Source organism: Loxodonta africana, chromosome 9 (assembly GCF_030014295.1).
Source record: "Loxodonta africana isolate mLoxAfr1 chromosome 9, mLoxAfr1.hap2, whole genome shotgun sequence".
Lineage (NCBI taxonomy): Eukaryota > Metazoa > Chordata > Mammalia > Proboscidea > Elephantidae > Loxodonta > Loxodonta africana.
The window spans coordinates 32,828,936-32,842,105 of NC_087350.1; the positions used below are offsets into that span (position 1 = coordinate 32,828,936).

The 13,170-nt window shown below is 34.6% G+C and overlaps 1 protein-coding gene across 5 annotated transcripts in view; it reads right to left on the bottom strand.

The window, feature by feature from the left end:
• Window positions 1-13,170, bottom strand: part of VPS13A (vacuolar protein sorting 13 homolog A) — a 265,017-nt gene that overhangs the window by 16,223 nt on the left and 235,624 nt on the right. The window contains exon 69 of one of the 5 annotated variants that reach the window (XR_010322961.1): window positions 5,426-5,524. The exons of 2 other annotated variants lie outside the window; for them this stretch is intronic. Coding sequence is in view for 1 of the 3 variants with exons in the window: in XM_064291206.1 (XP_064147276.1) it covers window positions 13,095-13,115 (21 nt within the window). In the remaining 2 variants the exon portion in view is untranslated. 2 more of the 5 variants (XR_010322960.1, XM_064291206.1) reach the window with 2 other exon arrangements.

Below are 13,170 nucleotides of genomic sequence, written 5' to 3' on the forward strand. Positions count from 1 at the left end.
AAAATGTATGGTTATTTGTAAAATGTATGGTTACTGGTAAAAGGGTACTTGCTGCATTTGGAAAAGATGGATACGTAAACCATGTAAGCATTAGTTTATTAAATATAAATAAATCCAAACCAAATTAATCCCATATTTAGAAACACACAAAAAGTAGGAAAATGAAGGACAATGGTATCAGGGTTATGCTCTATTAACATTCATATTTCCTGTCAGGTAAGTCTCAATACTTAGAAAGTGAATATAAGCTAAAAACTATAATAATGGAGAAAAGACTGCTGAACAATCTCAAATCATCCAAATGTCACAAAGTAGCAGAGTCCACAACAGAAATATTTCTTAAAAACAAAGTGAATTATGAAAAGACAGATAGTAGGAACAAGTCACTAACATGGAAAGCTTACATCCCAAACAATATAAAGTGCTAATCACTCACGCGAAAATCTATTTAAGAAACCGGTTAAAGGATATGAACACACAGTTCAGTAAAAAATACAAAATCTGACCCACATCTGACTCTTGGAAGACAAAAGAGTCTCAGAAAGGTATAATTTTTTTTTAAAGATGGCAACAAGGGATATGATAAAATGAAATGGGAGATAAAATGAAAACAAAATTGATACAGATACAAGATAAAGAGTAAGGATGCTATCAATTAGGAAAATCTTATGACAACAAATAAACGATTTGGTGGCACAATGGTTAAGTGCTCGGCTGCTAGCTGAAAGGCTGGTGGTCTGAACCCACCCAGTGGCTCTGTGGGAGAAAGACCTGGCAGTCTGCTCCCAAAAAGATTGTTGTTGTTAGGGGTGGTTGAGTCGGTTCCAACTCATATGACCCTATGTACCACAGAATGAAACACTGCCTGCTGGTCCTGCACCATCCTCACAATCACTGCTGTACCTGAGCCTGGTGTTGCAGCCACTGTGCCCATACATCTCGTTGAGGGTGTCCCCCTTTTTCACTAACCCTCTACTTTACCAAGCATGATGTCCTCCTCCAGGGACTGGTCCCTCCGGATAACATGTCCAAAGTACCTAAGATGAAGTCTCAGCATCCTTGCTTCTAAGGAGCATTGTGGCTGTACTTTTTCCAAGACAGATTTGTTTGTTCTTCTCGCAGTTCATGATATATTCAATACTCTCCGTCAACACCATAATTCAAAGGCATCAATTCTTCTTCAGCCTTCTTTATTCGTTGTCCAGCTCTTCTATGCATTATCAGGTGATTGAAAATACCGTGGCTTAGGTCAGGCGTACCTTAGTCCTCAAAGTGATACCTTTGCTTTTTAACACTGTAAAGAGGTTTTTTGCAAGATTTGCCCAACGCAATATGTCATTTGATTTCCTGACTGCTGCTTCCATGGGCATTGATTGTGGATCCAAGTAAAATGAAATCCTTAACAACTTCAATATTTTCTCCATTTATTACAATGTTACTTATGGGTCCAGTTGTGAAGACTTTTGTTTTCTTTATGTTAAGATGTAATCAATACTCAAGGCTATGGTCTTTGATCTTCATCAGTAGTTTACATCCAAGAAAATCCTATGGGACAACTCTATTCTGTCACATGGGGTCATTATGAGTCGAATTCAGTTTGACTGTACCCAACCACAATTGTAAGTTACAATGGCAAGTGCCATCATTTCTCAATTATTTAAGAAGTTAACAGACAACTTGTTCAAAACAATATTTTTAGAGAAAAACTTAGTATAACTTTCCTTATATTTACCTGATAAAAGGTTTAGAGAGAAAAAAAAAATTACCAATTCACTTTGGATCTGAGAGACTTGAGGGACACGGCCAGGAAAAAGGGAACCTTCAACCAAGCTTCATGATCAAATATATAATTTCATCACCTCAAAGCATATTGATTTCATATATAATAGAGTAAATGTAAACAAGAGGGAAGAAGTACTGTTTACCTTATTCCATGAGGCAAGTTGTTTTCAAAAAATGAAAATTTATTGACTGTGTCATCAAATCTCAGAAGGAATTAGCCCTTATTTAATCCTTCATACCTTCATCTCCTCCCCTGCTATTGAGGTATTCTGATTGTGACAGAATAGACTATGCAGACAGCTTAGACAGGGAAGGAAGGCTGAGCATAACCCTTTGACATAAAATCTAGTAAAATAAATGATTTTATTTTAAAAGATGTCAATCATCATCTGCTGGTTTAACCAAAACAGTCTTAAGAAAAGGCACAATTATGCTCAAGACATAATTATGCGCACTGACAACAGCAGAGCCCTGGTGGCGCAGTGGCTAAGCGTTCGGCTGCTAACCAAAAGATCGGCAGTTGGAATCTACCAGCTGCTCCTTGGAAACCCTATGGGGCACTTCTACTCCATCCTATAGAGTCGCTATGAGTTGGAATTGACTCGATGGCAACGGGTTAATACGTTCTAGAAGAAGGGCCAGAGTGGGCGGGTCAAGAATCATTTAAGTGCACAGTTACAAGTCTCACTAAAGCAGTTCCAACAGAACCTCTACTGAGCAATACTTATTGATTAATGATACTATACCAAACCCATTGCTGTCGAGTCGATTCCGGCTCATAGGGACCCTATAGGACAGAGTAGAACTGCCCCATAGAGTTTCCAGGGAGCGCCTCGTAGATTCAAACTGCAGACCTTTTGGTAAGCAGGCGTAGCTCTTAACCACTACACCACCAGGGTTGTACATACTTGAAAACAATGACATTTCTTTTAAAATACTGTATAATTCACCGAAGTCCAAGTTATTGAGGTTTTACTATTTCTATTGCTTACCAATTAGTAGCCCTCATATTTTAACTAAAGTATTCTATTAACCTTCAAGGGAAAAAAACAGATTTTAATAATGTTTTTATCTTGACAAAGGAGACACCTGAGAAATTGAGGATGTATATAATGGTGACCAAGAAATCGCATAGAATGGCATTCATCTGGAATAATGATGATACACCAACAACACTTATTAAGTTCTTAGGAGGCACTGTACTAATCCTAGATACAACCCCAAGAAAGGTACTACAATTATCTCCACTTATAGTCTGGAAATTGAGGCCCGACAAGCACAATATTGTCCCAAGATTACAAGGAAAAGGCTGGAATTGAAATTGGGTTTACACAGCTACAGAACCGAGGCACTTAGCCACAGGGTATTGCAGCATCTCACTGAATAATTTTTATTATCAAAATGAGTTAGCACAGAAGAACTACATATTCTAGAAGATGCAGTGGGATCCCATTTTAACAGCTCATTTAAATATGGATTAAGATATTCCACAAGCTGTATGATATCTCTTGCGATGCTTCAATTTCATGTAATAACTCCAATCCAATCCAATCCTATTGCCGTTGAGTCGATTCCAACTCACAGCAATCCTATATAATCTGTGTAATACTTAAAGAGCATTATCTCTTTGGAAGATGAAGCCTTTTGATTCCTTCAGTTCATTAGAGCCTTGCATGTAGTAGCTAAACAACAAATAGGAATGAGACTATGGAGATCTCTGACATTACAGTCTTGGCCTCTCTGATGGCATGTGTTTTATCTCCAATCATCAGATTAATCAAGCCCACTGCAATTTTAAACTCATGAGGGATGAGGAGAAATCTTAACTGCTCTCTTCAGAGATGTAACCCTAATATCTAGAAGAATGCCTGATACATAACAGGAGTTTTCACAAATATTTGGGGAATGAATAAATATGTGGCATTACATTTTTCCTTTGTATTTGTATCAACTGTGCTACCAAAAGAGGCCAGCAAAAATTCAATTACACATGTACAATTACATATTTTGCTCTCTTGGCCATTTTAAATTTCAAAGTAGCCTGGCAGCTTATTCCAGAAAGGTTAACTTTACGTGAAACATGCAGCCTCCCATACTTGTATTCTAACGCTGTGTGTCTGCACAACTCTAACTGAAATGACTGCCTCAGACACAAGGCATCACAAAATGTTTAAATGTGTGTTTCTCCACAGTGCTTCCTACAGGGTTCCTTAAAGTGGTACATTTTCATTGAATAACTGCCATTTTGATTCATTTGCGTCATCATCAGAAGTGACTAGGATATCAATTGAATTTGAATTTATACCTAAGGACTGACAAAAAGCATACATGATACTTCTTTCTTTCATAGATGACATTAAGATTTGTTTTTAGATGAATGAAAGAGGCCTCCCATTTTGTATGAAAATTAATTGTTTCATTTGGCAAGAGAACATATCCTTTCTTTCATAGGACATGTGGCCAATAAAAAATACTTTTCATAACTTACACTAAAGTCTTATAACAACATTATTGTTAGAGCACACACTAAAAACAAAAAATACAAACAAGCTTTACTAAGCTCACCTGTGCTAAGAATTTTTGTGTCTGTCCAAAGTAACCAGGGGAAGCTGTGGGCAGAGCTCCAACCCATCAGAAGAGAAGTCACGAGCTGAGTCCTAAGTCAGAATTTAGCACCTTAAGCTCAATGAAAGCTAGAGACCTTCTAAACTAATACTTGATACAGAGTTTCAGCTCTTTTTGCAGGTCCTTGTTAAGGAGGACAAATTTCAATTTGTTTAAGACTCACGTTGAATCTACGTAGGCTTAACATTTGGGATTTCTTTTAAAGTTAAAATGTTCTGAATTTTCTATTATAATGGTATTTATCTTCCCATATTTATAAATTTAGGGGATGCAATGATGACAAAATTTTTAAAAGAGATTAAAAAATCAAAAGAGTCTCATGCAAGTTACTGGATTAAAAAAGAAAATGACTTAAGTCTAAACATATTTTAAACGAGACAAAATCTGAATCTCCCCTAAACAGAACCATACTTCCAGAAGAAAACATAATTAATGTCAATAGTCTCATTCAAAACCATTTTTATGTAGGAGTCCTGGTGGTGCACTGGTTAAGAGCTCAGCTATTAACCAAAAAAGTCGGCAGTTCAAATCCACCAGCTGCTCCTTGGAAACCCTATGGGGCAGTTCTACTGTATCCCATAGGGTCACTATGAGTCAGAAGTGACTTCAAGGCAACAAGTTTGGGTTTGGTTTGTTATTTTTATGTAACACTGAAAAGTTCCAAGTGGGATGGATGCATTACTGCACTTGTTCCAAAATAGGGTATGCAGAACTTACTAGTAGATGTTCAAAAATCTGGGCCTTCAAAAATGATGTGACACTCTCTTAAGAGATTTCTGTTAAATCTAGTTAATGAGGTATGAGCGCTGCATCCAACTGGATAGGTAATCAATCCCCTTTTCCATGGGATCTACTTTATCTGAGATGCTAAGAATTCCTATTACCCTATGCCTGGGTAACAGAATTTGGCTCTCTTCAGCTTTCTCATCCCATGCAGAAGTATCCTTCTGGAGAGGAAGAGTTACAAAATGAAGAGTGAAATCCAATAATCCTTGTCTCCTAGTTCTTGTCCACTTACTCAAAATTTTAGATGAAGCCAGGAAGACTGCTCGGCACTACTCTGGTGATCTGACTGCCTATGTAAGCCCTTTCTTCCAGATCAGTTGTAACTCTCCTCCTGAAGAAAGGGAGAGATCACGTCGGCTGAAGGCTGTATCTTCCAATTGCTATTAAGGCAGTGTTTGAAGCTAATTATAAACGTCTGCAATTTCTGAAAGAAAAGAAATATACGACAAACAAAAACAGCCTCCCTTCTACAACAACTTACATAATGGCAATTAAAATATTTTTACAAGGGATTTAAGACAACATATATAAATTTCAAAGATATCTGAAATGGTTAAGAATATTCTAGCCCCATGGGACAACCCAACTGTCAACAGTCATACAAAATGAAGGACACAGGGATTTATATTTATTCACACATTCACATTCACACACATATATACACACACATAGTTTAAGAGAAGATTTACTAATTTAAGGGGAAGAATATTTTAAAAGGTAGAGTCAAAAGCGGTAGAAGCATGTTCAATGAAAAAGAAAAGGCTTCTACAACAGCTATAAAAATAACGGTGGTGCTGGCTATTTTTATGTTCCAAAAACTAGGACTATATTATACTAGGGACTATATACTAGGGACTGTTCTATGAATGGGATGCATTTTTAATATTTAGCAGTTAATATTCTTGTTTATGAAAATGTGTAATAATATCAAAGATGGGAATGTATATATTAGGATCACAGCCACGTAAACAAAAAATTAAAAAAGGAAATACACCAAAAAGGCAGGAGACAAAGGATAATTTTTTTCTGTAGTTTCCTGTGTTTATTTAATATACAGATTCTACTTTAACAATGTAGGAAGTAACCTACTTTAATTTTTGAAAACTATCATGTCTTCCATAAATAACTAAAATTGTAGATTGAGAATCAATGTCAGCATGCTAATTCACGAGAGGGATTTGGCTTTTCCCATGGAAGTATGAGTCTAAATTTTTAATTCACAGAAACTCCAATTTTTAAATCTCATACACTTAGAAAACCTCTGTAGTTAACAGGCTGTTGATAAACGATGATTTATAATAAAAATATAGCATGTCCATTAAGAAAAATTATATATACTTAGCTAAACCTGACTATTTATATATACTAAGCTAAACCTGATTATTTAAAAAACAAAACACGAATAAGGCCTGTACTATTTTGAAGGCTCACATATTTTGAGAGTCTGTAAGTTAGATTCGGAGGAATATGTGTATGTGATGAAGGGGGTACATTCAAGCCAACTTCATAACATTACTAAATATTTGTTTGAAAGCTGGTATTTGGAGGTACACTGTGGCTATATACATTGGTTTATATGGAACAGGAACAGTTGCTAAGTAAACTCATCATACTGACTGAGAGATAATTACAGGCATGAAAAACTATCACGTTAAAACAAACCAAACCACAAATCCCTATATAAGAAAATTAAAATTACCTAACTAGCTCCCTACAGACCTATTGTTTCCTCTGACTCAAGACTTTATAATATACTGTAAAATATTGACTGTACTCACTGCATTTCATTAGTCCATTCACTCTCTGAAAGATTAACAGTCCAAAAAGTTTTAATTCATCTCCATTTATCCAAAAGGTACAAGTATAGAAAGATAAATGAAATCATTACTCCTTGTACATACTCATCATAATTATAACTTGATCTAAGTCAACAGTTTGTATGCACACTTAACAGCAACTTATTTAGATGTAATGGAACCTTTAATGTTTCTGAATTATAAATTCATTTGCAAGAAACTACAAAACAAAATGAGGCTTGAAGGTGCGGTGGATAAAGTATTCAATAACATTTAAGATGGTTGTTCCTGCTTCTCCTTCCATCACCATAAGTAAATTTAATACAAAATCTCATCACAGAACTTAAATCAGACAAATACTATCGTAGCTACTGTAAGTCATTATTCTTTAGTATATGTGATCTTGGGATGCAGATACAGTAGCACACTTGTCATGCTGGACACTGAAGTCCTAGATCTACAATGGCTCCACCTATAAATTTTAATAACGTGAGCTTAAACACTGTACATTGCATCAGTGATGTGTGCTTTGAGTGATTTCAAAAAGTAAAATTTACAAAAACCTGACTATTTTAAATACAGAAATAAAATTTATTCTTACTTCCTTTTCTATTACGAATATTGAAATTTAACAACATTATTCTGGATTTACATTTGTTATATTTATATCCAATTTAAGCCTATAAATAATTTCATGTACAGGCTCTTAGAAATGCAGATTATTTATGGTGCTAGAAGTCTTTGTTTCAAGATTTTCAAAAATTTTCCTTCCTGCTAGTTTTCAATGTGTTATTCAAGTGTCATGCAAATACAAATAAAATAAAGAATCCCTAAGGGAAGAGACAGGAGCCCTGGTGGTGCAATGGTTAGGTGCTTGGCTAATAGCTGAAAGGTCAGCAGTTTGAATTCACCAGCCCCTCCGCAGGAGAAAAGACCTGGTGATCTGCCCCCTTAAAGACTACAGCCTAGGCAACCCTATGGAGCAGTTCTACTTTGTCCTGTAGGGTCATTTTGAGTCAGAATTGACTCGACAGCACACAACAAGCGGAGAGAGAACCTACCTTCCATTTCTCTACACATAATCAAGACCTTACAGATTTCTGGAATATAAATAAAGTTACAGGGTACAGAAAAGTGTAGTATTATGTAATCAATTCTCAAGCATAGCTTTCTCACTACTTTATTAGATTAATACTTCCATTAAAAAATTTCAATTAAGTATAGTCACTAGCAACAAATAAAAAGAACTGTTCATCTCATTTAAACCCCAAAGTTGAACACAGTTATCATTTTCTATAAATTTGATGAGGCATAGGACATATTTTTGTCTATGTCCTATATCTCCATCAAGAAAACAGTGGTGTAAAGCAGCAGAGAAAATCTTTAGTCTTAAATTTCTCTCTAATAAAAGCAATAAAAAAAAAATTTTTTTTTTTTTTAAAAAAAGACAGGAAACTGGAAAAAACAATTATGACCTGTAGTCAAAAAACCTTGAAAAGGTTTTTCCACTATGGCAAGAGAAGAGAAATAACAATAACAAAAGAAAACATTGTTAAAAAACATATTTCACTACTAAGGGCTAAATACTGAAGAATGATGAATCCTTGAGATCACAAGAGCAAAGTTTACAAGTTACCAGAACATTGTTTTTAAAAAATCTTTTTACTGCTGAGGAGATTTTAAATAAATGTCATCCTACCTCCGAAAGCTTTTCGTTAAAATGGTAAGTCACTGTTGACTATTCAGAATTTTTCCAGATAAAATTTTTAGGAAATAGAAGGCTAAGATCACAGCATAGAATTAAGTCTCACAGACCAACTACTAGGAACTCTGAAAATGTCTTGCAACAATTTAGGATTTTCCTTTTTTTTTTTTTTTTACATCTAGCAGAGTTGAAACGTAGGAAGCCAATGAAGACATTTCCAGAGTCTGCCTTCCTCAGACACACACAGTGTACCACGATAGGCTGCGTTCTTCTAGGAGAAGCAACAAGTTTTGTTTGATTTTAGTCATGGGTGAGAGAATAGTAGGTACGTGACAGATAAAAATTCACTCTCTGATACCAGTAGTGACTATTTTAATACTATTTTTACTTATTCCAAAAAGGTCAGAATATATTATGATAAGAACAATGACTAAATTCTCGGACGTTAATGTACGTCTTAGTCCTAGTGCACAAGTCCTCGATTTCTGTTTAATTTGAAGGAGTACTAGGCAGGTAGAAAATTTTTAACAACTGTTCCTTTTTAGCTGTATATTCTAAGCTCAATATTTTAATATCTAAGAGTGATTTTCAAAGAACATAAAGAATTATGATTTATAGAAATAAAAACGTGATAAATATAAGAACTAGAAAAGACTGAGATGAGCTGAATGAATTAAACCAAAAGTTCAACAATTAAGCCAATTATATACTTGTTGTTAGGTGCTGTCCAGTTGATTTCGACTCACAGAGCCCCCACGTGACACAGAGTAGAGCTGACCATTGGGTTTTCTAGGCTATAAACCATATTTTTACGTGAATTACGCATGCCTTCTGCATTTGTTTGCTGGCTGTCCCCCCCTTCCCTGGCACCCTCACAAGCACCACCATGCCAATCCTCTTCCACATGTTGCTGTTTAAAAAAAAAGCTAGTACAGAGCACTTACAAAGATACCTCACGGGAGGAGGGCACCAGCAAACAAACACATAAGGCATGTGGTATTTGTGTAAAATATGGTAACCTTCATTGGAGCAGATCTCCAGGTCTTTTCTTCCGTGGAGCCACTGGGTGGGTTCTAAGCACCAACCTTTCGGTTAGCAGCCTAGCGCTTAACTACTTCCCCACCAGGGCTCCCTACATTCTAATAGAAGCTCATTAAGCAAAGTGCTTAATATAGGCTAAGGAAAATGTTCTTCTGTTGATTCAAATGCACAGTAGTCATAAGAAATTAAACATCATAACTACCAACAGCCATTCATTTTTTTAAAGGGGCTTTTTAGAACATTTAATATGCCGGGGAAATAGGACAAGATAGGTTCATCTAAGCTGAAAATTTTAAAACACTTCAGTACACCCCCAAAACGTAAATAAATCTGCTTATCAGTCTTTCAGAGATTTAGATGTATTCCACATATTAGCCAGAAAAAAATACACAATTATGTTTTCTATAAATATTTTCCTAATGTTTTGAATTAATCCATAACATTTTATAACTAGGATATAGTACATATAGATATGTAAATTAGTAAGGAAATACAATAACTGTAAAAACAACTTTGTTCATTGTTTTACAGACACAAATATTTATATAGTGAAACAATAAAAACTGTACCAAAGAAATAATTTTTTTTCATTCTCAGACTGTAAATTTAGTTCACTATCTAACCTTCCATAACAGATTATGAATATCTTTCACAATAGTAGCTCAACAACCTGTATGGTTCTGGAATAGAACAACAGAGTCACACTGTTTCACGTTACGTAAGTTTATTATTATTAAGATAAACTTGACAAAAATACTCTAAAAAGGCTAGATGAATATAAAATATTGACTGGCTATTACTATTCGTTCTCTTTATTGTTTATATAATGGCATTACATTACAGCCCAGCAAATGTACATAAAGAATATTTAAAAAGAAGGCATTCTGCTAACAGATAATTTAAAATAATATAAAACTAGTGAACATTAAAAAAAAATGTATTTGTCTAATTTTAAATCTTAAAAACAAACTGTGTATTATAAAGCTACAAAATATACACAAGCAAATGCTATAATATATAGTGTGCCCTACTTTGATGTAAAATACATTTTTTTCTGTGCTTAAATAATACAACTATTTTGCTTTTTGAAGATGTGCAAAAAAAAACATTTTAAAAGGAAAGCGTATTTACCTCCCTAAAAATGGACATACCCCGTTATGGTAGCAGTCATACAAAACATGTTAAGGAAACATTCCAAATAAAACAACAAATAACATATGAATTTTAACAGTTCGGAATCTGCCTAATCCTCCTCCTCCTCCTCCTCCTCACTACTGCTACTGTGAGTCACAATCCACTCCCTGTAGACCTGAGCTTTCTGTAAGCATGGTAAAGGAAAAAAGAAGCACAGAGATTAGTTAAGTATGGCAAGTTGCCTGGAAAACACATAAAATTATGAAATGTTCAAGGAGAATAATTTCAAAGCAAATTTTTCAGCTATGACTGGGACTGTAATTATGGATATAATATTCCATAATTTAACAAACCTAAGACTCAAATCCAACGCTTGGTTCAACTCAATGTATGAAATGATGATACCAATAAGGTATTCTATACATACATTAAAATTATCATTCTCTCTCTCTAGTACATAACTTTGACTACCAGCAAGGCACTGTAATAATGTGCTACTTTCTGAAGAGATAGGCTCACAGTGAAAACGTATACATATTATATAATTTAGTGAAAACAAGCACCTTTTTTAGAAAAGGAGAAAACATTTGAAAGTATTAAACATTTTCTGGGGGTACCATCATTAAAGCCTTTAGACTAAATATAAGCTGATGAGGTTTTAAATCCATGTCATCAACTTCTTTTCCACAGTACTGATATTCGTACATTTTATGAGTGTTTCCTAATATTACTATAGTGTCTTGATCAAAAAAGCACCATTACCACCAAAACAACAACCCACTTCTTACATACGTAAGACTAATGCTAACTACAAGCATCTGGTGAATTCCTACAGGCTTTCCAGCCCATATGGTGTTTAATAATGTTTTTGCTAAAACACATGTAATGGCTGCCATGAATTGTGAGCTTTCAGTTAATGAAATACCTCTTTTAGCAATTAATGTTAAGACTAGTCTACTAAAAATAACACACGTATTTAAAAATATATAGTCAAGAGTCATAATCATTAGCCCTCAAAGTGTAAAACCTTCAGAAAACAATTAATGAATGTGTGGAATAAACCTGTCACTGAAATCAAGTTACCAACCCATGAGAAATCTTTGGTAACTCAAAGCTTCCTTACATGTTATAATCTGCTCCCTAACAATTGGAACACAGAATTTCTAAACTCTCTTCATCCATACTTCCTACTAAGTTTATTAAAATAGCTTCTCAAGAACTATTTTTAACTTTTCAAAAGTTGAGTTGATAACTGTTCAACTTTCAGCCTACTAAAAGTTAATAGCGTGTTAACTGTGCTCTAAGGAGGGAAGGCAGATATTAGATAGGAAAACATGCTTCCATTGTATTGGCCATAGGTGAATCCTGCAACTTCTCTATTTTCCGAAGAACGATAACGACGTCATTGTAGAGGTTGCACCCATGTTCTTTACAGCAAAACCTCTCACTAGATTGTTTATCACAATATACAATTATTTTGATGCTTTGAACACAGCATAAAATCCCTTTACAAATACTGCACATTAACTCTATGATTATGTTTTACTATAATAGATGGAAAACTTGGAGAAAGATTTAGAAAATATAGTTTTATGTAAAATATACTGTACACGTGGCAGGTGAAATATTAATGTTTTAATCTTTACCCTGATCACTTTAAACATAAAATAACTTCGAAATATCAAGGCTATAAAGGAAGGACCATATCTCCAAAGTTATATATTACCATGAATATTTTTAAGTCTATACAGGCAACACAAGAACAAAGTAGGAAGAGGGTTGTGGCCACTGTAGCACCTTTAAAAGAAATCTCTTCAAAGTATAAGAACCCAAGAATAATTTGCAACAGTAGTGGTCCTGACTTTTTTTGGTTCCTCGTGCATGCCTAATTTAACATGTGGATTGTATCTGCTACAGAAGCTACCTGTGGACTGATGAATAGAAGGAAGTACTCCAAACAGAAATGGCCTAATTGATAAAATAAGTACCATCAACAATGAGGGTACATAAGACACAATGGCTTTTAATAAACCTAGCAAGTCCAGCACAGAACTAAGAATACCCTATAAAAACATCAGATTCACTAAAAAAACCTATACAAAAAATTACCAATATAAAAGCTTTTCTTTGTATTGAAAATACTTAAACAGCTGTACGTAGTTTGTAAATTTTAAGACTAAAATCTACTGTTGGCTTTCACTTGCAAAGTCATGCATTAACTGTTTTCATATCAAACTTTTTGATGCCTGTAAAAAAGAAAAAAACATCCTATAGTAAATAAATGTAGATTATCTGAGTAAA